The 23,596-nt window shown below is 59.2% G+C and overlaps 1 protein-coding gene across 1 annotated transcript in view; it reads left to right on the top strand.

Moving 5' to 3' along the window:
* Positions 1–9,268: 9,268 nt before the first annotated feature.
* Positions 9,269–23,596, top strand: part of ACSF3 (acyl-CoA synthetase family member 3) — a 59,602-nt gene continuing 45,274 nt past the window's right edge. The window contains exon 1 of the mRNA XM_008053154.1: positions 9,269–9,339. Coding sequence (XP_008051345.1) covers positions 9,302–9,339 — 38 coding nt within the window. The 5' untranslated portion in view covers positions 9,269–9,301. The remainder of the gene's footprint in view (positions 9,340–23,596) is intronic.

Here is a 23,596-nt window from a genome sequence, read left to right as displayed (position 1 = left end):
TGGTCCTCACAAGTCCCTGTGGGGACGGAGTGTGGACTGGTGGTCACTTCTCCCACACAGAAGTCCCCTTGAATGGTGTCTTGGGGGAGATGGGGTGCCACGTACCTAAGGTGCCAGCCTTCCCGTGTGGACATGCCATGGCCCCTTGAATGTCCCTTGAAATGACCGTCTGTTCCCCAGGCTAGGCGGAGGTGCAAAGGGCTGAGCTGCTTGCTGGGCACAGGCCTCACAGACTCTCAACCTGGTCAGTGCCAGTAGCTGGGCTCACATGTCTCTGGTGTGCTTCCTGGTCCCAGGCCCACCTCTCACCAGCTCCAGCATGACAAACACCACCTCCTCCAGGAAGCCTGCCTTGACCCTGCCCGCCGAAAAACTCTGCAGTGTCTCGTCTGCCAACCACCCTTCACGCCCCACCCATCCCCACCCAGCACTGTTGGCATGAAGGGCTGTGAAACAAACAGGTATGTGAAGAGAGTAGGTGGCTCCAGGGACCCCGGTGTCTCTAATTCCTGAAAGCCACAGGCAGCCAGCAAAGGACTTGGGGTGTCAGCACATCCCCAGTAGCCCCGGGCCCTGCGTTGCTGGGCATTGATGTGGCCCTACGTGAGCCCTGCCAAGAAGAGGTTGCTGGCCGAGCCTGGCACTGCGCATGCGGGCACCCTGGGGTGGGTGCAGCTGAGGCCGGGTGAGCTGGACCTGGGAGGGCTGGCCTGGGGTGCACCCTCTCCAGAGCTGGAAGGAGTTAAATCCTCCATGAGCAACTGAAGGAAATGGTAAACAGTTTTCCTCTCCCTGGGCTAAATTAATATGCAAATTTCTAAGCCCCCCCGATTCCCTGCCTTGAAATTAGCGAGGTGGAATGCTCGGGCTAATTATGCATTCACACGAGCAGGCTGCACACGAGCAGGCTGCGTGCTGCTGAGGATGGGGACGTGATTGTGAGGTGCTGGGACTAATGCAGGCCCTTCTGCCACATCTGGAGCTGCTCTTGCAAGATGTGACACAGCAGTGACCGCGCCACCCCTGCTGGGAAGGGTGCGGGAGCTAGAGTGGACTCCAGGGCCCAGGGAGATGGGAGGCCATGGGCAGCCATTGCCCTTGCTCCCCCAGCTAAGCCCCACTGCCCCCTGGCAGACAGCGCCTCCTAGTCCTTGGGTGCTCATGCCTGGGTCTGTATCTCTGGCTGGGTACAAGGATGAAGGCCTGACAGCAGGCCAGAACTGCAGCGGCTGGGCTGTGGGAGCCAGGCCTGGCTGGACAGTGAGCCCTGGAGCTCTGCTGGGACCCCTGTGTGGGGCAGGTGGGGTGTTGGGGCACACAGACACCACCTGCATAGCAGCAGCAGAGGGGAGCAGAGGATGCTGGGTGGGCAGGGCCCCCCGGGACTGTGGTTTGGAGCCATAGGCAACCGGCCTAGAACCCACCCCTCGGACCCCTCGCCTTCAGCACCACCACCCCTCTCAGGCTCTCCTTTCACCTCCCCACCAGGGCCCATGGAGGGACCCCTCCCACATGACCTCCTCCTCCCCCATCTCAGTTCAGCACCTCCCAGGCCCCAGGCCCCAGACCCGACGGACCGCCTCAGCCCAGCCTCTGTGTCTTCCTTCCCCTCCTGGGAAGCCCCATGCTCCATTTATTCTTGTAGGGCATGGGCATTTTGTGTTGCCAGGGTCTGAAGTGTGCCCTGTCCCTGAGTGCCTGCAGGCTCTGGCACCACACACCTGGCGCTGACCACGGCACACACAGATCTGATCATGGGGAGGTTGGTGAGAGGACTGGTCAGGCAGCCCCGCTGTGCTGGACACACGAATTGTAGCTGCATGTGAGAAGGTGGCTCCTTTCTGAAGTGTGTGCCAGTGTTTTGGAGAAAGTCCTGGGAGGACGCACACACTGGTCTGATTCTATGCACACCGCAAGCAGCAGTGTCACCATCATCACCACCACCGTTGTCACCATCAGCACTATCACCAAAATCATCATCACTTCACCACCATCATCATCACCATCAGACCACTGCCATCACCACCACCATTATTACAGCAGTCCCTGTCACTTTCTGAGCATTTACTTTGTGCCGTTCCCCATGCATAGAGGCTTAAATACATGATTATGTTGAATCCCACAGCTCTTTGAGGTATGTACTGTTGTCATCCTCAGTCTACAGATGAAGATGCTGAGGCCCCCAGTAGTGACAGAGCCTGAATGGAGCCTGGGTCTCTCTGACACCTGAATCCCAAGTTCATAGCCCTGTATTCTTCCTCCCATTCTTTCAAGTCATGCCTTTAGTGAGGGGCTGAAGGCCAAAGAAAGGGCTCATCCCAGCCCACAGAGGCCAGAGCCAGCACAGTGAGCCTAAGTCACAGCCTGAGGAACTTTGACTAAACCCAAGGCTTCCGACCCTGGGTTTCCAGTTGTCACAATAACCAAGAAGAGGGTTTAGCCTGGCAGAATTCTCACCCGTCCTGGAATGTCTGAAGAAGATGAGCAGATAGGTGGGTGGGTGGGTGGGTGGGTCAGTCAGGTCCAGCCTGGCAGCCTGTGGGACACCTGTATAGGCACCCCTGCCAGGCAGACAAGACAGGGGCAGGGGTCTCAGGGCCCCAGGACCTGGAGGCTGGCCCGGTCCTAGTTGGAGAAGAAAGCAGACCCTCTACACCCCACCCAGAAGGAGATGTGTGAGGCTGGTTCTGGTAGAGGCAGGAGGGGCCAGTGGACCAGGCAGGACTGTAACTGGGTCGAGTGACATCCTCTCGTGGCCTCAGTTTCCCCATCTGTACTATCAGAGTGTTGGGCCAGGTGCTTTCTGATAATCCTTTCTCATCTAAAGCTCTGAATTCCAAGTCTAGGATCCTGTTAATTAATTTGACTGTCCAACCCCAAAGTAGTCACAAAAGGCCTTGGGTGCTCAGCTCTGATCCCTGCAGGAGGAGCAGGCTTCAGGCCTTGAGAGGAGATGTGACTCCAGTATGGCCCACCCCTCAGGGTCTACCCCCAATGCGGGACAGACACAGGGAAGAACGGCGGCAGCCTGGAGCCCCGGACAGGAGCCAAGGAGGACCCCCTGAACCAGCTCCCCTCCCGCCCTGCCCTCCCCTTCCTCTGTCCAGGCAGGACAGCCTGGGCTCCAGCAAGAAGTGTGTCGCTGGAGCACCGGAGCCTCACCTGCTAGCCGCAGCATGGCTGGGTAGTGATATTAGATGCCCATCAGCTGCAGGAGCTCCTGGAGCCCATGGAGAGACAGCGTGCAAATGCAGCGTGCAGCTCCCTAACACCCAGGGCAGGCTCTCGGCATGGTGCAGGCGGTGGAGGGAGACAGTCGCCCAGAGATGGTGCCTCGGATCAATAGAGACTGCGCTCCTAGCAGCCCGTCACAGGCAACAAGCAGAAGTGAACTGACAGGCGGTTAATTAGTCCCTGCGCCCCTGCGCAGGGAGGCCGGAAGAGGGCCTAGAGCGTGGTCCTCCAGGGCAAAGAGGGAGGGGCCGGGGCCGTCCCGGGAGGGTAGCAGTGGGATAGGAGCCGTGAGCACCCAGGGCCCACACAGAACAGCTCAGGATGCATTTGGGGACCAGTGGGGTGGGGCAGCTGAGATGGGACAGGACCCCACCCCACCAGGTGGTGGCCTCACACCTGGCATGGGCAGGGCCCAGGGTTGGGCACTGGCCACTCCGGGCAGGACCCTGCAGAGGGTACAGGCCCCAGAGCCATCCGTTCCTCCCTCTGGGAGCCAGCCTAGCCCTGGGCACAGCACTGGCGGGAGCCAGTCCGTCTGTCAGGCATGGGCGCGGGTGCCTAATTCTCCACACAGCCATGGGTGCCGGTGCAACTGCCGCCACCCTCCAGGCACAAGAGATATGGGCTTGGTGCACTGTGGATCAGCACCATTTGTTCTGCAGAACGTGTTTTATTTCTCAACATGCACAGCTTATTACCAACAGCTCAGGGACAGGCGGTGGAACTTGGGGAGATGGGAAGATGAGGCTGCGACACCACTGCCGTGTGGGGGAGGGGCGCTGGCTGAGCCTTTGGCCAGTGAACTCGGAAGAGCCAGGCGGGTGCTGGCTGCTGTTTGCCGGCCCTGGTGAAAGCGCCCCAGGCTCCAGGCCAGACACACCTGGGCAACTTCATCCCTGGCTCCGGCCCTGCCAGTTCTGTGGCCTCTGGGAAACAGCTAGACCTCTGTGAGCTTCCGTCTCCTCCAGTGTGGGGATATGCTGAGTCCTCTGTGAGTGACCACTTCCTAGTTTTGCTGTTGTGGCTCCCAGTCATCAGGGTCAGACTGACCCTTAAAGACAAAAGACTAAACCCAAAGTCCCCAGGGCCAGGCAGGTGGGCAGGAGTCGCCAAGGGCCAGGCAGGCCCGGAGCCCACCAGGGTCCTCTTGGGCGCCCCCAGCCAAGACCATCCAGAACAACGCAGAGTGGAGCCCGGGGCCACTGGTTCTGATCTGGGGAGAGTCTTCCAGACAAGTGGGGAGGGCACCTGTATAGGCCAGGCCTTCAGTGCTACATGGGCAGCCACAGGCCAAGAGGAGAATAGCCCCGGGTGGCCACCACCACGGACCAGAGCTAGGCCTCTGTGCTCACTAACCCCATGGTAAGGTCTGCCGGCCACAGGCAGAGTCAGTGGCCAAGCTGGCTCCACTGAGGCAACCTCTGACTTTGGGGAGTCTCCTGATGATTTCTGTCTCCTTTAATCAGGGCGCAGAGACCCCTCCATGCAGGACACACTGCCTGGTCCCTTCCCACTCCTCTGAAGATGATGTTCTGCCCACCTCAACTTTTCTGTGGCCTCTCTGGCTCTGTCCCAAGTCCTCACCCTGCATGTGAGTCCCAGATCGAGCCAGTGCTGGAGGTCATGCATCTGTCCTCTTCCACGTGGGAAGGGCCCATGGAAGACTCAGGTAGCCTTGGGGACTCCCGGTCCCTTCCCCCATCAGCACAGACGTTTCCCAATGGCTGGCCCTTTGTGGAAGCAATTGGACTGGCAGGTTCCGCTGGCTAAGAGACTCTCCTAGTCTCTTTGAGGGTGGCCCCCAGGAAGAGGTGGCAGGCGCCTGTGGCCATGGCTGACGGAGCCTCTTCCTGCAGGTAGGTTTGGGACCAGGAACTGCTACGAAGTCCCAGGCAGCTGGGATCACCGGCTCAGACACCAAGGGCCATGTGGCAGGGCCAGGCTCATGCTTACTCTTGGGTCCTGTCCTGCCCTGCCCTGCGGCCTCTCCCAAGACCCATCCATCTCCCCCTACCCTGAATCCTGAGCAGAGCATAAGGGCAGAAGGCGCGGGCCCCAAGTTGCACAGAGAGCTCACAGGAGCCAGCAACAGGTGACTGGGTTGGAATTCGGAGCCCCTCGGAGGCTCTGCTGGGGAGCTCAGCCCCCTCCTCTCCCCTCGGTTCCAGCCTCCCGCCATCAGACAGCCCAGCAGCAAAGACCACTGGAGCCTTGACTTCCTGCAGGGCCTGAGGAGTTTGGAGAGGGCTGACCCAAAGCTGCTGCCTCCAATGGGGGAGACCCTCCTGTCCACAGAGTGTGGGCACTTATGGTGAGGATGTTCTCGGCTGTGCAGGTAGCTGGGGGCAGGGGCAGGGCAACCCACCTGGAGGCTGGTGCGCCCAGGTGGGGTGCAGAGGGCCCAGAGCTGCGGTCTTGACCACAGTGTTTCAGAAACCTGGGGGCACTAACATTGGCCCCTTGCTGGGTTGCAGAAAGCAGGGGGGAGTTCTCCCACATGAGCATCCAAAGTGCAAGGGAGGAGGATGAGCCAAGGCTGGAGGGTGAGTGGATGACTGGCAGGTGCCAGACAGCAGGAGGGCCAGGGTGGGCTCTGGAAACTGAGTCTTGGCGTGCAGTGAGGCTCTGGGCCTCAAGTCATGGAGGAGGCCCTGCTCATGGATTGCCTCATCCTATGTGGGTGCCTGGTCCCTGGGGGTGGCTCATTCCTGTGCAGGTGGCGACCTTCAGAGCCTTATGCAAGGTGGACGTGCCTGGCTCTGGGCTCTCTGGGGTTGAGGAGGCAGGGAGGCCTCTGGGTTGTGGTGAATGGTGAGGCCACAGGAACCCCGGATCCTTCATGGGGCAGAGGGGAGGGATGTAGGGATGGACCCAGCCAAGGTTTGGGGCTGGGGAAGGGTGGTGCCTGCTCCCTCCTGGGCATAGCCTGTGGCTCGTGCTGTGGGCCTGTGGGAGGAATCCATGTCAAGAGGCAGAGATGCCATGAATATTTCACCAGGGAAGCAGTGTGGGCTCGGAACAGCAGGCGGGAGTCTCCAGGGAGCTCTGCACTGGTGCAGGAGGCAGGAACTGTGAAGTTCAGAGGGAGGAGGGAGGCATGTGTGCCTCCTGCCACAGCTACCCCTTCCCACCCACCAAGCCCTGCAGGGTGTGGGGCAGCCATGACTGGGACGGCAGGGGGCTGGGGCCAATTGGCTGATTGCTGACAGCCCCGCCCACCCTCCCACCCAGGTCCATGGCCAGGTCAGAGCAGTTCTGGGTGGGAGGACCCTGGGGAGGATGCAGACCAGAGTTCGGGCAGGGTGGGAATTGGGCCAGTCCTTCATGCTGAAGGTGCACACACCACCTGGGCTGGGGGCATCAGGTCGTCAGTTGTGCAGTGAGACTGGGCCTGGACCCACTGTGGGAGGCAGGTGGACAGTCAGGGCCGCACCCTGCCCCTTGGTGCTCAGCCAGCCCCTGACACAGGCTGCCTGGTCCCCTGGCACCCAGGTGAGAGGGCTGTCCATGAACTCAAGGGCCCAAGACTGAGGCTTGGGGGCCACAGGTGCAGGTCACCCCACCCATCAGCAGGCCCCAATCCCAGGCTCCAGCCAGCACCCCACACCCCCGAGTCTGCTTCTGGGACTCCCAGGAATTGCTGCCCACCCGGTACTCTGGGGGGGACAAGGACATTGCCCATCCCCAGTCCTGGGAGCCAGGAAGGCTGGGCTGGGGCCCTCAGCAGAAGCCCCTGCCCACTCCTCATCCAGGGCTTTCATCTGCTGACACCCAAAACCAGGGCCCTGCTCTGCTGGCCCTGCTGCGCCTGTACCTGCTGCCATGACTGCAGGGCCGTGTCCCCGCACTTCAGGTTTCCAGGTGCCGGTGGGCAGGTGCTCCCTGGAGCCGAGTCCCCCTCAGGACTCTTGAGAGGGAAGTCGCCCTGTCAGAAGGTCCTGGCCCGAGCTGGAGCCCGGTGGGAAGAGAAGGGCAGCCACCTCCGAGAGCCCTTGCCCTGCTGAAGGGGTCCTAGGCTTGAGCCCTGCAGAGTCTGAGCCTTGCTCAGAGGTCAGAAGCCAGGCCATACCCCTCATGGGTCTCCAGTCCCACCTGGCCTGCCTCAGTGCCACCTTCCCGCCCCTCAGCCCAGACTCCTGGCCTTGTCCTCTAGGGCCCCTCCAGCCCCTCAGGGGAGGCCCCTAACTCGGCTTGTTAAGGCTCCAAGGCCCAGCTGCTTCCTGGTCTCCACAGGACTGGGTCCCTGCTTGTCTGTGTGCCACCCACTGCAGCAACTCCTGAAACAGGACTGGCCCGGAGGTCCTCCTGTGGCCAGAGCCCCCCTGTGCTGTGCCCACATTGGGCCGTGGGTGCAGGCCATGTCAGCTCCACCGGCCACACATGTGGAGGGAGAGGCACACTGCCCCCCGCACCGTGGATCCTCATGAGGGAGGGACAGCCTGGCTGTCTGTATTCTGGTCCACCTGGGGCCACCTCCTGGCAGGTGAAAAGTGCCCCTAGCCCTCTCTGCCCAGCCTGTGGCTCTGGGAAGGGGTGGCAGGGCTGTGTCCTTGGAGCTGCTGGAAAAACCCCTCTGGCTCCTCCCCCGGGACTGCCCTCTCCGACAGCTGACAGCTTCCCTCCCCAACAGCTTCCCTCCCCCTGTGGCTCCCCGCCAGACCTTGGCAGCTGGGCTGCTGGCACTGCCACTGAGTTACTCTGATGGCACCCTTGGCCTTGGTCTGTGGATCTGTGGTCTGTGGATCTGTGCACAGGCCCCAAGGTGCCGGTCAGGCTGGGCACAGAGGACAGCAGCTCTGGGAAGATGGAAGGAGAGAGGCCAAGATGCCCCCCTGAGCTCAGGAGCCTGCAGGTGTCACCTACAGCCAGTCCTCAGGCCCGAACTCCCAGCCCATGCCAGCAGCCAGGAGGAGACAAGCCTTCAAGGACCTCGTGGGGACTTTCCAGAACTGGGCAGAGAGGACCTGCCCCTGAAGTGCATCGGGAGAGGTGATACTACCTGAGACCCCAGGGGAGGGACCAGGGACATGGCTTCTGGGGCCAGGCATCTCCCCAACCCCCTGCACTAGCCCCACCCAGCCTGCCAAGCCCCTGCTCGGGGCCAAGATGCCCAGGCAGACAGGCCCCAGGACAGCAGCGTCTCTAGTGCTGGGGGAGTCAAGAGGCGTGAGCGTCCGCCGAACTGGCCCAGACACGATAGCGCCAGACCCTACTGGACATGGCCCTCCCCGACTGTGCCACACGACCTGCTGCCAGGCTGAGACCCAGCCCACCTCCCACCCAATGCAGATGCTAGGTGCCCGCACAACGAGCCTGTGTGTACCTGTGCCATGACCGCCTGCTCCAGCCTGTCCTCTGGGCGCCTCTGCCAACTGCTACCGTCTCCGACACTGCTGCCAGCGCTCACAGTGGGTTCTGTAGGTGGGTCTGGCCCCACGCAGCCGCTGGTGCACATCAGAGACATGCGTCCATCCTCCCCGCACCCCGTGCTCTGCCCGGCGCCTCCTGAGCCCCTGGCGCAGGCGTGGAGGGAACTTGGCACAGACTGAGCCGGCAGCCTCTCGCACTGTGCCGGCACGCTCCCTTCTGTGTTTTAAACACACTCGTACTCTCACATGCACATGTCAAGCCCCCACCTGGCAACATACGTGCCTTCTGTTGGGAACAGACCCAGCCAAGAGGGCCCAGAGCGGGCAGGACAGAGAGAAGAGGCCTTGCTGAGCCAGGAACCCCAGCCCTGGCCCATCGCCCTCCCTCTCATAAGAACCACCAGCCACGGTGCCTGTTCTGTGTGGGGCTCACCGGCCATGGGGCAGCAGCGTGTTCTGTGTGGGGCTCACCGGCCATGGGGCAGCAGCGTGTTGGTGATCTGTTTGTAGCCCTAGGCTGGTGCTTCCCAGTACCCTTGCTCCTTTGGCCTCCTTGTAGAGCTGGCCTTGGCAGTCACGTCTTGCACGTGGGGAAACAGGTCCAGAGAAAGGAGGGCGTTTGCCTCTGGTCACACACCAAGGCCTGGACCCAGGCCCTCGATTCCATCTCCTGCTTGCTCTGCTGACCCCATCTGTCCATGAGGTCACGACCCTGGTGCCCACACGGAGACTTCAGGTATGGCTCTCCCAGTGTACCCGTCTGGAGAGTGGGCAAAGCCATGGTGGCCACAAGGCCATTGCCCCCCTCCTGGGACTCCCACAACGGCCCCTCATGGTGTGTGCAGCACAGGCAGATGGAGAAAATATGCCTGCTGGGCAGGTTCTCAGCCTTCAGTTGGTGTCAGGACCCTGGACACTGGGGGAAGAGGGTGGCCATGCCCAGCTGGGTCCTGCAGAGGTGAGGTGGGCAGGGAGCAACGACAAGATGGGGGGCGTCCTGCCTGCCTCTGATGGCTCCTCCCTTGTCCCCGAGCCGGTAGCTGGACCTGGGCTTCCTGGAACCTCCCAGCCCTTCCTCTCGCCTCCTGCCCCGGGGCTCAGTGGCCAAGGCTGGTGGCGGCTCCAGATAAAAGATGGATGTTCATGCCATAATCACTGGGAAAACACAGGATGCAGTGCACTCATGAGAGGAGCTTCTTGGTCATGCTGTGAGGGCAGGCAAGAGGGCATCTTGCGGCCAGGGTGAGGGTTACGAGGAGCCCTATCAGGGGAGTGGGCAGGTTGGAATGGCCTGACCTAGGGGAGGCTTTTGTGACCGGCCCCTACCTCTCTGAGACATCCCAAGTTGTGAGAGGTGCACAGTGGGGGCAGGAGCACCCATGGGCCACCAGCCTTGCTCCGGGGACCACCCCAACAGACTGTCCAAGTCACAGAGGGGTCCGGCCCAAGCCTGGAAGTGCAGGGGCAGCAGCGAGGCTTGGCTCCAGCAGGTAGAGGTGACTGCCTAAGGGAGGAGACTGGTGCCTCCCTGAACCTTCCGGTGGTCTCTGCCATGCTTCACGGGCCAACCCAGTCCAGGGCTCCTGCTGGGCCTCCTGGGTCCCCTGGTCCGTGGGGCAGCGGCAAGCGCTGAGCTGAAAACCTCTCATGTCCTTCTGGCCCAAGATGGACGTTCCTGGGGGCCAAGGTCGGAACCTGGAGGGCAACGGAGGGCCCTGGCTGTATCCTCTGATGTGACCTTGAGCACCTGCAAAAACAGCTGGGCTTGCCCCACCTCAGCTGCCGGAGACTAGCCCCACTGTGACCTTCTGGGGGGATGCCAATGCGTCGGGGTACCACCTGGGAGACCTGAGCTCTGCCACACAAGGACATAAATCCTGGGGTGCCAGGCCAGTCTCGATGGCTTCCTGAAGACAAGTCCCAGAAGCAACACTGCCAGGTCACCCGGTGCACGTGCACCCGTTGGCCACCCCGGGGCTGCCATGGCCATGCCTACCTGAGCCTATAGGCTCTGGCAATGGGTGAACGGGGGCAGGGCTGATGTGGGGCATGTGCGTCCATGAAACTCACACTTTTCATGTCCAGATGTTCATGTTTGGCCAGTTCTTTTTCTAAAAAGTAACTTATTTATGTCTTTCATCCACTTTTTTTTTTTGAGTTGGAATCTCCATCGCCCAGGCTGGAGTGCAGTGGCATGCTCACGGCCACCCCAGCATCGACCTGCTGGGCTCCAGTGGTCCTTCTGCCTCAGCCTTCCAAGTAGCCAGAACTACAGGCATGTACTACCACGCCCAGCTAATTTTTTGATTTATTGTAGAGACGAGGTCTCAGCATGTTTCCCAGGCTGGTCCCGAATCTGTGGGCTCAGACAATCCTCTCGCCTTGGCCTCCCAAAGTGCTGGGATTACAGGCTTGAGCCACCACGCCTTGCTCATCCACTTTCTTCTTGGATTTTGTTTTGTGAGTGATGTACAAGAACCTCTTACCCGTGACGGGTGGCTGCACTTTGGCGTGTAACCTGCAGTCTTTGATTTTTTCCCTGTAATTGGGGTATGTGGGGCTCTCAGCCTTCTGACCTTACCGGTTCTGGCTTGCCAGGCCTGGCCCCTTCCTGCCCAGGGCAAGTTATCATCTGTGGTCTTGTCCAGGTCTCTTATGCTTTCACTTTTTGTTTTGTGTGTTTTGTAGAGACAAGGTCCTGCCATGTTGCCCAGGCAGGTCTCATACTCCCGGCTTCAAGCAGTCCTCCTGCCTCAGCCTCCAAAATTGCTGGGATTTTGGTATGAGCCACCATGCCTGGCCCCGCTCTGTGTTTTGAATGGATCTCTCCCGTCTCTTGGATTGACTTTGGGGTACGGTTTGAATTGAGGTAATCACTGACTGAGAACCGTCGGTCTAGTTTTTCCTCCTGAGGGGACATGACTGTGGTCACTGTGAACCACAGTGTCTGTTCCTGGGGTCCACGTGTGTCCTATCTCTCCTGCTGTCTCGGTGGTGGCTATGTTGCTGTATGTGTTTCCTGTTTCCTTTTGTCTCTCACTGCTGGGGCCTACTATGCTATATTTTCACAAGGGACCTGGGAGACCTTCACCAGTTTTAACTTTCCAGGAGTCACCATATTCTTAATCCCTTTAATCACCTTATTTCTAATCACCGGTGTCTATGGCAGGTCTCCTCCCTGTGCGAGAGGAAATCATCCACCTCTGCTCTCGCCCACCCCCTTCCATCCACTCTGTCCTGTTCCTACCGACATTTTAAAGCAGTGCCTACATGGCTGTCTGCTGTGGTTTGTTTTAGTGTATCAAGTTTTCTTCCACAAGCACTCGTGGCACGTGCACCCCAATTTTCAGCCGCACCATGATAATCACCGAACTTGCCCTAACTTCTGTTCTCCCTGTGTTCAGGGCCAACAGCTCTGTATTTCACTGGGTTCCTCAAGTGCCTCTCTGTACAGGGTCATGGTGTTTGGTGGCATCACCCCTGCATTACTGGGAAAGTCCCCAGCTCTGCCATGGTGCTGACCCCACAGCTTTGTAGGAAATCTTGGGTCAGAATCATTTTCCCTTCAAAACTCTGAGTGTGTTGTCCTGTTATTTTCAGAATTTGTTGTTCTAAGAAAGTCTGAGGGATTTAATTTGACGTTTAAGTTCATTCTCTGAAAGGGAATAGCATTATTTATTTATCCTTGACATTTTAGGTTTTTTTTTTTTCCCTTCTGGGAATCATCTAAAGTTTCATCAAGGGGCGCTTTGATTGCGAGAAGGGCTCCATAGTCATGTGAGTGGAGGTAAAGAGTGTGCAGAGGCTGAGGTGTGTCCTCTGGCTCCCCACACTGACCCCAGGCCAGCCGGGTGCACTGTTTCCCTGTCTGTCATGGGCCACTCAGAAGCCTGGTACACGTGGCCTTACCTGCCGTGACAGCAGCCTGACATGCTGTCCGAGAGGCAGGTGTTCTCTGTACTCCAGCCTTGGTCTCTCCTTCTGTCCTGTGAACAGGGCCAGTGTCTCTGAGTGCCTCCACAACACAGAATGAGACCAGCTCTGGCCCCTTGTCTTGGGGTGCTGGGCGTCCATGGAACCCCAGAGGAGGCCTGAGCAGAAGAGACTGAGGAAGCGGCATGGGGCGGTCGGGCGGGGCCCAGGTGTGGCTCAACCAGGCTGGAGAGGAGGAAGGAGGGAGAGGGCTGGGGGGTCCCGGCTCCGGGGACTTCCCAGCCTCACTGGGTCCCAAAACCTGGGCCAGCCTTCCTCGAGCCAATCTTGTGACTGGCCCCCACCCTGTCCTATCCACCTAGGCCACGGGACCCCAGGACAGCTGGCTGTGGGCTGGGGCCACGTGACCCCAGGGGCACCCAAGGCCTCCAGGAAGGGAGGTCACCCAAAAGCCCCGACTCTGACCTGGGGCCATGGTTGGCCGGGGTGGGAATGAGGAAGAGAGACCACAGGAGCCTCCCCATGACCTCTGCTTGGGCTTTGTGGCAGGCTACAGGAGCCAGGGAGACCTGACTACATTCCTGGCTCCACCCAGGTCCTGTGCCCTGTAAGTCAGCCACAGCTCCCAACCCCCTTCCACCCTGCTTCCTGTAGGGTAGTTGGGAATGGCCGACCGCCGTGTCCAGGGCACTCTATGGGAAGGCACGGCCCTCGCCTGTCAGGGAGTCCTGCTGACCAGGCCTCTAACCAGGCCCCAGACAGGGGCGCTCAACTTGGCAAGGGACAGTCAGGGCCCAAGATGGCTGCCCACAGACAGCCTTGTTCCTCTCCTGACCTCCAAGAGTTCCAGACCTCCAGACATAAGCAAGATGCGCGGTCATCACACGCTCCCGAGACACTCTTTGCAGGGGCTTTTGGGGTCCTCCAGGCCATCGTGATGCAGGTCCTCCTGTCCCAGTAGCTGTGGGAATTTGCCTGCAGAATCCGGAAGACACCCAGGGCCCAACCAGGCTACTGCTTCTAGAAGTGTGTCTATTCTGGGCCCATGAATTCGGAGGTGTGTTCAGAGGAGCCTTCTGCTCTGCTGGTCACAAACCTGCTCTGTGCGGCTGAGGAGGAGCCACAGACCCAGGACTGGGTATGGAGCCATGAGGCCTGCCCACCCCACATGTCGCCAGGGAGCCATTCACTCGTCTGCGGTTCCTCCTCCATATCCAGGACTGGGTCCCTCAGGCTCCTGTTGCACCCTGGGCCCATGACGACGAGGTGTGCTGACCAAAGTGTGCATCCTCAGATGTTGACCGGTGGATGCTTGTCCAGCTCTTCCCCCTGCTCTGTGGGCTCCAGGAGGCTCAGGCACCCCCAGCCAGCCTGGCCCAGCTGCAAAGTGTGGGCGTTGGAACATTCCACCCATGCCCGGAACTGACTGACCCAGGGACTGGGAAGTGAAATTTTGCGGTCTGTGCCGGAAGGGGCAGGTGAGGCGCCATCAGGGGCACTAGGCAGACTTTTCAGGGGGTCTTGACCCTGGCCTGCTTGGAGGCTGCCCAGACACCTGGGGTGGCCTCTCATTGGGACACGTCTGACCCTTGGGTGTGGGAAAGAGACCCTACCCACCTGTGGGCATCTGGCCTACTCGGAGGTAGGGATTCTGTGCACAGCAGCCAATTGTAGGGCCTGGAATTGGCCACATGGGGTCTGAGAGTGCCTGGCCCACCACTGACCACATGGGGTCTGAGAGGGCCTGGGTGAATGGGTGGGGCCCCCAGGGGCGGGGCCCATTTCGGAGTCCTAGGGAACATCCTGCCCCCCTTGGAGCAGCCCCTGGCACTGCCATCCCCAAGGGCATCTGGCCTCTACAGAGTGACCATTGGCAGCCATCCCCAGCCGGTACCCTCGGCGTTTCTGAGTTCTCGTGGGAGCTCTCCCTGTGAGCCTGTGACTGAAACAGGGTGGGAGGAGGAGAGAGCCCCTAGGGACCCTGGGGGTGGCCAGCTGAGCCAGCAACACCATAGCAGCACCAAGCCCTGAACCCACAAAAGCGGTGGAATGACAGTGGTGTGTGTCACATTGGGCATGAGCACATGTCCTTGTCCCCAGGGCGCCTGCTGCAAAGTGTGTTGCCAGGGCAGCCTGCCCAGTCCCCCTGCCCACAGGACCTACCTCTCCCACAGGACTGCAGAGACCTGGCCCCCACAGGAATCACTGGCCCAAGTGCTGGCCTGTCATGGGTGATCACCCAGAGCTGGGCACCACGAGAGACCCAGAGGGGTAATGGCCTCAGGCCCAACTCAGAGCCTGCTCTGGAGCTTGGAGAAGGCCCGTGCCAGGTGCCAGCCCAGTTCATCAGAATATATGTTGCCAAGTCCCCCGGGAAACTGATGGGAAGGAACAGGTCTCACAGGAAGATAGGAAGGGACACAGAGTCCAACTCCAGCAAACCAGGGCCTCTCTCAGCCCCCCACCTACTTAGGCTGAGACCTTGGTGGGATCCCTGTGTTCCCCAAGCCTCGGGTTTCCTGCCCTGTAAAATAGGGCTAGGAAACTTCCACCCACAGTCCTGAGGAGATCCAATGAGATGATGCCCTGTGCATGTTCCTGGCATAGAGAAGTGGCCACCTATGTGCACCGTGGGACGTGAGCACAGGGCAGCCACTCTGATCCTCACAGGAGCCTGGGAACAGGCATTGTTACCACCACTCACAGAGGAGGAAACTGAGGTGCTGCGAGGTTTAGCAGCTCACCTGAGGCCATGGAGTCCGTAGGGAAGGAGATGGAAATCCAGCCAGGATAGCGATGGTGTTGCTGATGGTAGTGACGATGATGGTGGTTACAGTGATGGTGATAATGGTGATGGTGAGGGTGAGGGTCATGGTGGTGACGATGGTGATAAGAGTGATGGTGATGGTAGTGGTGATGGTGATGGTGGGGGGCTGATGGTGGTGATGGTGATGATGAAGATGATGATGGCCAGAGTCACAGTGGTGTTAGTGGTGATGGTGCTGGTGGTGGTGATGGTGGTGATGGTGGTGACGGTGATGGTGGTAACAGGGATGATGCTGACGAGATGATGGTGCTGGTGGTGGTGATGGTGGTGATGGTGGCGATGGTGGTGATGGTGGTGACGGTGATGGTGGTAACAGGGATGATACTGACGAGATGATGGTGCTGGTGGTGGTGATGGTGGTGGATGGTGGCGATGGTGGTGATGGTGGTGACGGTGATGGTGGTAACAGGGATGATGCTGACGAGATGATGCTGATGGTGATGGTGATGATGAGGATGGTGATGTTTATCATGTGAATGATGGTGATGATGGTGGCAGTGATGGTAGTAATGACGATAGTGGTGGTGGTGATGATGATGGTGGTGGTGATGATGGTGATGTACTGATGATGGTGATGGTGGTGATGATTTTGATGGTGGTGATGGTGATACTGATAGTGATGACAGTGCTGTCTAACACTCATCTTACTCCATCTCAGGCACTGTTCTTGGCAGTTCATGCATATAAGCTCACTTAATTCTCACAACAAGCCAGTGACTGTCTCCATTTTGCAGACGAGGACAGTGACGGAGAGAGCGTACACAACTTGCTCAAGACTGCACAGCCAGTAAGTGGCCAAGCCGGGACTCTGAGCACAAAGTCTGGCTCGAGCCCTGCCTGTCCTGGTACATGGTCCTGGTACCTTAAGCCGTGCTGCATCTCTTGAAGGCACCTGACGAGAAGGGGCCACAGGGCTGAGTCCAGAGGAGATAGTGAGACCCCCAGGAGGAGCTGAGGTTGCAGGAGCTGGCAGACATGCACTGTCCCACCCTGCCCTGGGGAGACCTGGGCTCCAACCCACCTGCCGCCCACATCCTCTACCCCTCACTACCCATGCCTGGTTTTCACCCAGACCCTTCTATCTACCGGGTCCCGTCCTGAGGCCTGAGCACAGCCACATGTGGTCTCCATCATGTCACACTCTCTAGAACCCCGGCAGGGACAGCCAGGACCTGAGGGTGCTGCTGGCTGGAAGGAGAGGCACCCTTCACAGTGTGGGTAGGACCCAGAGCCCCAGCAACACCAGCCCTGGCGAGGGGTCTTCAATGTCGGGGGACTCAGCCCTTGCTCCCCACCCCCACCCCCATTGCTCCCTCTGTCGTGAAGCAGGAGAGAGTGTAGACTTGGGGTGGAGAGCCTGGATCCAAGCAGTGCGACCCACCATTCTCTGCCTCAGTTTCCCTTTCTGATAACTCACCTGGGGCCACAGACCCTGCTGGCCCACCCAAGCCCACATCCTTCACCACCGGCCCAGCCACACTCCTCTAGGAGGGCAGAAGCAGAGCTGGCTAGGGTGGCCATGAGGCCTGGGGCATCCCCAGGGGCGTTCCCTGGTGTTCTTCCCTCTGCCTCTGCCGGATTTGGCCCAGGAGCAGTGGCTGCCCAGGAAGAGGAGGGAACAGCGTGTCCTGAACCAGACTCGGCTGCGGCCTTTGGACCAGCGCTGACTCTAGGTGCAGCCACACCCTTCATCTACTTGTCCCCAAAACGGGCCAGCAGCCAGGAAATGCCACAGCCTCTCAGAGGCCAATAAGCCAGCTGGACACTGGCAATGCCACTCCACTCAGGTGCTCCCTTCTAGTCTGCCCAACTGGCCTCCACCAGAGACAGGTGGAAAGACCAACCACGTGTATCTGTCAGCTTCTGTGTCTCCAGGCGTTCTCACCATACACTCCTGCGTGGGGCGGTTGGTGCCCTCGCTGGTCCCAATTTACAGACACACAAGCGAAGGCTGAGTAAGGCCTGGGGCCTTCCTGGAGTGCAAAGGGTGAGCGCTAAAGCCGGGCCCTTCGCCCCCCTACTCCAGCACCTCAGCTGCCCCACACATTGGGGCTTCCTGGGCTCCGCTGCTGCTGTTCCTGGCCCAGCCATTGGGGGGCTCTCCTCCCGCCTCCCCCAGGGAAAGTGCTCCCAGCAGGGAGCTCACCCTGCCTTCCTCTCCATCAGGGAATAAACTAGGGAAGAGGGGGAGTCACAGCCCCTCTCTGGGTCTGGGAAACTTGGAGAGGTGGTTTTGTGTGAATCATGAAGCCCAGGCCTGGCCTGGAGGAACAGGCTCCCAGGCACCCTGGTCCCTCCTACTTAGTGGTGTCCCTGGGGGTCACATCCTTTGGGCCTGAGCCTTAGTCTGTGAGAGTGAGTGGTGGGGGGCTGGGGTCTCCTCCTCACCTCCCAAGTACAGGCACCTCAGGGACCGTGCTCTACCAGGAGGGGAGGAGGATGGGAGCCAGAAGGGTTCTGGAGGAGCAGGAGGGACACTAAGGCACAGAGGGGCGGGGCAGTGCCCGGAGCAAGTGACGCCAGGACCATCGTTCCATGCAACCTGGTTGGCACCACGCCACTGGGGAATGGTCAGCGAGGAGCTGAGCCGGCTCAGCTATCATCAGATCTAATCCAGAGGCCCCCAAGACTGAGGAAAGTATGCCCCAGGGAGTGTCTGAATAAAATACACACGGTAGAAGTGTTCCTGAAACAGCTTTGCAGGGAGCCAAGGGAGGGGGAGCAGTCCCTGTCCCCTTGCCCATCGTAGGCTCCTGCTCCACCCATGGCCTTGACCACCAGAAGCCTGCACCTACCCCCTGGGCTGGGCCAGGCATGGGGGCGCTGTAGGAGTCTCACCTGGCCCATGTCCTTACCAAGGACAAGGAGACACTTCCCCTGCCAGGGGGCCCAGTGCCCTGTATGACTGGGGGATGTCCCTGTCAGCAGCAGCCAATGACAACTGACATTTGTCATGTCAGTGGTCTGGGGCAGGTCCCAGCGCTCAAGTGACCGTCTCCTCTCTCAAACATGGGGACACACATGGGGCTGGGGGGTGAATGAGAAAGGCAGGTGGGCCCGAACCAGGGCGCGTTGGTCCCTGGACCATGACCCTCGCCCTAGCCACCCTCCCTACACCCAGCCCTAAGGGCAGTGCCCTTGTGGGTGTTCTGGACATGGGGCTCCCACAGCAGAGCAGAGCCTGCAGGGCATGTCATCCAGGAGCGGCTGTGCCTGCTTATCAGGGACTGAATGTGTACACTGCAAGTGTGCTTGTGCATGTGTGTACATGAGTGTGTGTTTGTGTGTACACTGTGAGCATGTTTTTGCATGTATGTGGGTGTGCATGTGAGCACATGCATGAGTGTGCATACGTTAGTGTGTGCTTTTTTGTCTACTGTGAGCATGTGTGCCTGTGTATGTGCAGGTATGTGAGCATGGCTGTGCCTGCATATAGGGTGTACATTTGTTCATTGTGCTTGTGTGTGTGCATGCATGCACATATGTGAGTGTGGACACGGAGCTGTGTACATGTGTGCATGTGAGTGTGTTTGTCCTCTGTGTGTCCCTGTGGGTCTATTTGGCTGTTTGCATGTGTGGGTGTGTGCACACGTGAATGCGGGTGTGTGGCAGTATTCACGTATGTGTGTTTGCTTACTGTGCCAGTGTTAGAGCATGTGGTTGTGTGGGTGTGCATGTGTGGGTGTGTATGTGCACATGTGTGAATGTGGGCCTGTGGCTGTGTTGTAGGTATGTTTACACACGTGTGTGTGTTTGCTCAAAGTGTCTGAGTGTGCATGGATGCATGTGTGGGTGCATGTGTACATTCGGCAGGCACAGGCGTGGGCTGTGGTGACAGGGCCCATCCTTGCTGTCTGTGAGTGGGAGGACATGCCAAGGGGCCTCCACTCTAGCCCCTCCCACTCAGGTTCCTGACAGACTGTCACCACCTCGGTCCCCAGAGCAGGGCTGCACTTGGTCATTGAGATCTGAGGCCCCAAATCACTCGTTCAGAGCTGGGACTGAGAAGAAAGGCCTGGGAAGCCCAGGAGCCCTCCCAGGGGGACAAGGAGCAGCAGGAGCTGTGGATGGAGCCTCTCAGGTCGTTTATCACTAGCAGTGACGTCCAGTGTTCACAATGGCCTACCTGAACAATGACAGACTCTAGAGGGCTCTTGTGGGGCATCACCCTTGCCCGGGGCTCTCCTGAGAGGGGGAAGGACCTGGGTGTGGTAACACATGGGCACCATCAATGCATCTGTCTACACGTCCCACAGGGCATCCTCAATGTCACTCCCTGGGGTCAGGCCTGGCCTGGTGAGACCAGAAGTGACATTAGTGGCCCCAGCGGCAGTCAGCCCAGGGCAAGGGGCCAGTGGCCACTGGGTTTCAGTCCCAGCCCTCGCTTCATCACTGTGACCACAGCCGGCTGTGCCATCTCTGGGACCCTCACCTGGAGAGTGAAGGAGGGTGTGGCTGTTGGCCAGACCTTGAGGGAGCCCTTGGGAGCTGCATTGGCCGAGCTCACAGGGTCTCACGAACTCTGTCTGGGGTCTCACCGACATCTCTGGCATTTCCAGAGACCCCCAGAGTCCTGATGAAAAGAGGAGCCTCGCCCTCAGGAACAGCCTTTCTCCCTCCGCTTCTGGGGCGGGCAGAAGGCTCGGTCCTGCCTGGAGGTCCTGCCTCTCAGGCGCACTGGTCACCCACAGCAGGGGTGAACACAGGTTGTCGAGGGGGTGCGGGCAGCTTAGGCCCACACTGCCAGCATGGCCAGCAGTCCTTCCCTCGATGTGAGGGTTGGGAAAAGAAGCAGAGCTAAGGCCCAAAGATATTAAATGGAAAATTTCAGAAGTGAACAATTTGTTGTTTTAATTCTGAGTAGCATGTGAAATCTCAGGCTGTCCATTCTGTCCACTGGGATGTGACTCTGCCCTCGGTGTCCATGCACCCTCAAGTCACCCACACCCCCACTGTAGGTCATAGAGTTGACTCGTAATCAGATCAAAACACATAGCATGTGTAGGGACTTGAAACCTGCCATGATCCTGGGCATCCAGTCGGGCCTTGGAACACAGCCTCGCACATGAGGGGGATCACTGTATGGGCGTTCTCCTTCTCCCTAGTGTCATTTTTGCCATTTTTTTTTTGTTTCTCTATTTGTTTTTGGTGACAGAGTCTCTCTCTGTTGCCCAGACTGGAGGGCAGTGGTATGATCATGGCTCACTGCAGCCTCAACCTCTTGAGCTCAGGTGATCCTCCATCTTCAGCCTCCCAAGTAGCTGGGACTACAAGCCTGCACAACCATACCCAGCTAATTTTTTTGATATTTTGCAGAGACAAGGCCTGGCTATGTTGCACAAGCTGGTCTCGAATTCCTGGTCTCAAGTAATCCTCCTACTTTAACCTCCCAAAGCACTGGAACTACAGGCATGAGCCACCATGCCTGGGTCTCCCCTTTTTTCCTTTTCTTTTTTTTTTTTTTGAGTCGGAGTCTCACTCTGTCACCCAGGCTGGAGTGCAGGGTCACAATCACACAATCACAACTCACCGCAGCTTCAACCTGCTGGGCTCAGGTGATCCTTCCACCTCAGTCTTCCAAGTAGCTGGAACTACAGGCGCACGCTACCATGCCTGGCTAATTTTTTTATTTATTGCAGAGATGAGGTCTTGCCAAGTTGCCCAGGCTGGTCTTGAATCACTGGGCTCAGGCAATCCTCTCGCCTCAGCCTCCCAAAGTGCTGAGATTACAGGCTTGAGCCACCGTGTCCGGTTCCATTTTTACCTTTTGAAAAGCCCTTGTCCAGTGTGGTCTCAGGATTTCACCTTGCTCTACCCAAGGCACTTTGCTCTCCTCAGTGGCTCCATCACTCTGTCTTGGGCCCAGCCCAAGGACCCTTGGCTGTAGGCATCCGGAGAAAATTCGGGGAGGTGGCTTCAGTAGGCCTGTTTGCATCTGCCCCCCCGCCCACTGCTTACTCCATTTTAATTTTTACTCCCCATGTGTGAGCGGGGAGAATGAATCCACCTTACTACCCAGACACCCCAAACTCAGGCTAGCCCAGTTCTGGGGGCAGCATGGGGGCTCGGGGACCCCGAGACCCATGTAGCAATTGGGACTCCGGCCACACACTCACAGATGACACCGTGTCTGCCTCGATCTGGCACAAGCCATGGGAAGTGCCACCAATCAGACAGGGCAGGCCTACAAGCCTGGCACTGAGTGGAGAGAGGCCCGTGGGATGTGGGACTGGCTGGAGGGAGGGAGGAGAGGCCCATGGAGGGGGTGGGAGGAAGGACAGGCTCGCTGCCCAAAGGGCTTGGAAGCAGATCAGTCTTCCGTTGCTGGAAGCACGTTGCGGCTGGGCCGCCCTCGCAGCTGCTCTGAGAGCTGGCAGCTGCGCCATTGCGCCGTGTGTGAGAGCCATCCGGGAGCTGTGCCATGCCAAGCCGGCGCCAGCTGCTAGGACGCGTGTGCCTGGCACTTGGACAGCTTTGCCTGCGCGCCTTGCGGCTCTGGCCCTGCAGGGAAAGGCGTGCCAGGCCCGGGGCTAGTGCTGCAGGATGCCCTGCTGGGTCTCATCCTGTTGGGCCTACCCATGCCAAGCCTGTGTCCAGCAAGTGGCCCCAGGGGTCAGCTTTGTGTACTCACACCCTAGGGAGGAGGCCAGCCTCCAGGCCATGGCCCAGGGGCTGTGTGGCTCCAGATGACAGCATTAGCATACTGGGTCCTCCGAGGCTCCTGTCCAGAACTTTCTCCTGGTCCAGGTGAGCCTGACGCCTCCTCGTCAGACAACATTTTCTTCCCCTTGACACTGGCCCTGGGCAACAAAGGGGCAGGTGCAGAAGGAAACTCGAAGACGCCCTCAAACATCCATCACCTGCACAGGGGTTGGCCCTGAACATACATGTGCACACATGTGCAGGGGACACAGCTGGGAGGCAAGCAGGTTCTCTGGAGGCCTGGGTTCAGCAGATTCACAGAGCACTGCTTATGTTTGTCTGGCTTTTCCATCTTGTTCTTTCAGTGGGCATTTTACCCACCGAAATTTAAAGACAGTATTAAAATGCAGCTGCCCTCCATGCCAGAACTGAATGGCGGGCCAGGGGAGGATGGCGTGCCCACGTGGTGTCAGAACCTATGTCCTGAGAATGAGGGGAGCTCCTCTGGACTCTGTGGGGAGGCCACCACTTCTTGGCCCTTCCTGGCTCTGTGGGGCATGGACGTACTCACTGGAGCCTCGTGGGTGAGGTGTAGATGTGGTCAGTGGGGCCTCATGGGTGAGCCATGGATGTGGTCAGTGGGGCCTTGTGGGTGAGGTGTGGACATGATCAATGGGGACTTGTGGGTGAGCCATGGATGTGCTCAGTAGGACCTCGGAGGTGAGTCATGGATATAGTCAGTGAACTTGGGCCTCAACATGAGCTCCTGGAGGTACAGGACTTCAGACAGACCCCACATTTTGCAGCAGGACACTGGGCACCGGAAGGGGGCATTTCCTGCCCTGGGCTACGTGTGGCCTGGTGGGCAGGGCCTGTTTCCCCTGGCGTGCACTCTGCCCTCCAGCAGGCCCCTTGCTGTGCCACCACCACAGGCCCCTCTCTCCTTCCACCAGCTTCAGGATCTGGAAAGCTGGGCCGGCTGTCATTGCTCACTGAGCCCTGTGGCTTCTCACCCGGTGTCTCTGGGCCTCGCCCTGCCCCTGCCTTTGAGGGCTGGCCCTGAGCTCCATCCTGCCACTGGTGACTTCGGCGGCACCTGACCCCCACCCCCTTTCTCCAGGCTCGCATCCTCAGGAGCCACGACGTTGACTCCAGCTCCCTCTGCAGGAAGTCCAGGGCAGCTGTTCCCAAGGGGTCCCTTCACAGTCTTAGAAGTCATCCAGTTCATGTGAGGCTAAAACAGTGAACTTGTGGGGTCAGAGAGTGGAGTGATGTCACCAGAGTGGGGGGGGATGGGCTAATGGGGACAGAAGTCCAGTCGGGAGAAGAATGACAGCCAGTGCTCAGGCACAGATGGCGGCCGTGGCCAACAGTTGCTTCCTGCATGTTTTGAAGTAAGAGTGGGCCTGAGTCCATGGTTTCGAGACCCGCCTGGGCAACCTGGCGAGACCTCATCTCTACAATAAATCAAAAATTAGCCGGCCGTGGTACCATGCACCTGTAGTTCCAGCTACTTGGAAGGCTGAGGCGAAAGAATCGCCGGAGCCCGGCAGGTCAAGGCTGCGGTGGCCGGGAGCGGCCACTGCACTCC

The sequence above is a fragment of the Carlito syrichta genome, unplaced genomic scaffold (assembly GCF_000164805.1).
Source record: "Carlito syrichta isolate Samal-C Ts95f unplaced genomic scaffold, Tarsius_syrichta-2.0.1 Scaffold287922, whole genome shotgun sequence".
NCBI classification, from domain to species: domain Eukaryota; kingdom Metazoa; phylum Chordata; class Mammalia; order Primates; family Tarsiidae; genus Carlito; species Carlito syrichta.
Note: the sequence above shows the minus strand (reverse complement) of the source record. Positions and strands in the feature narration are given on the sequence as shown.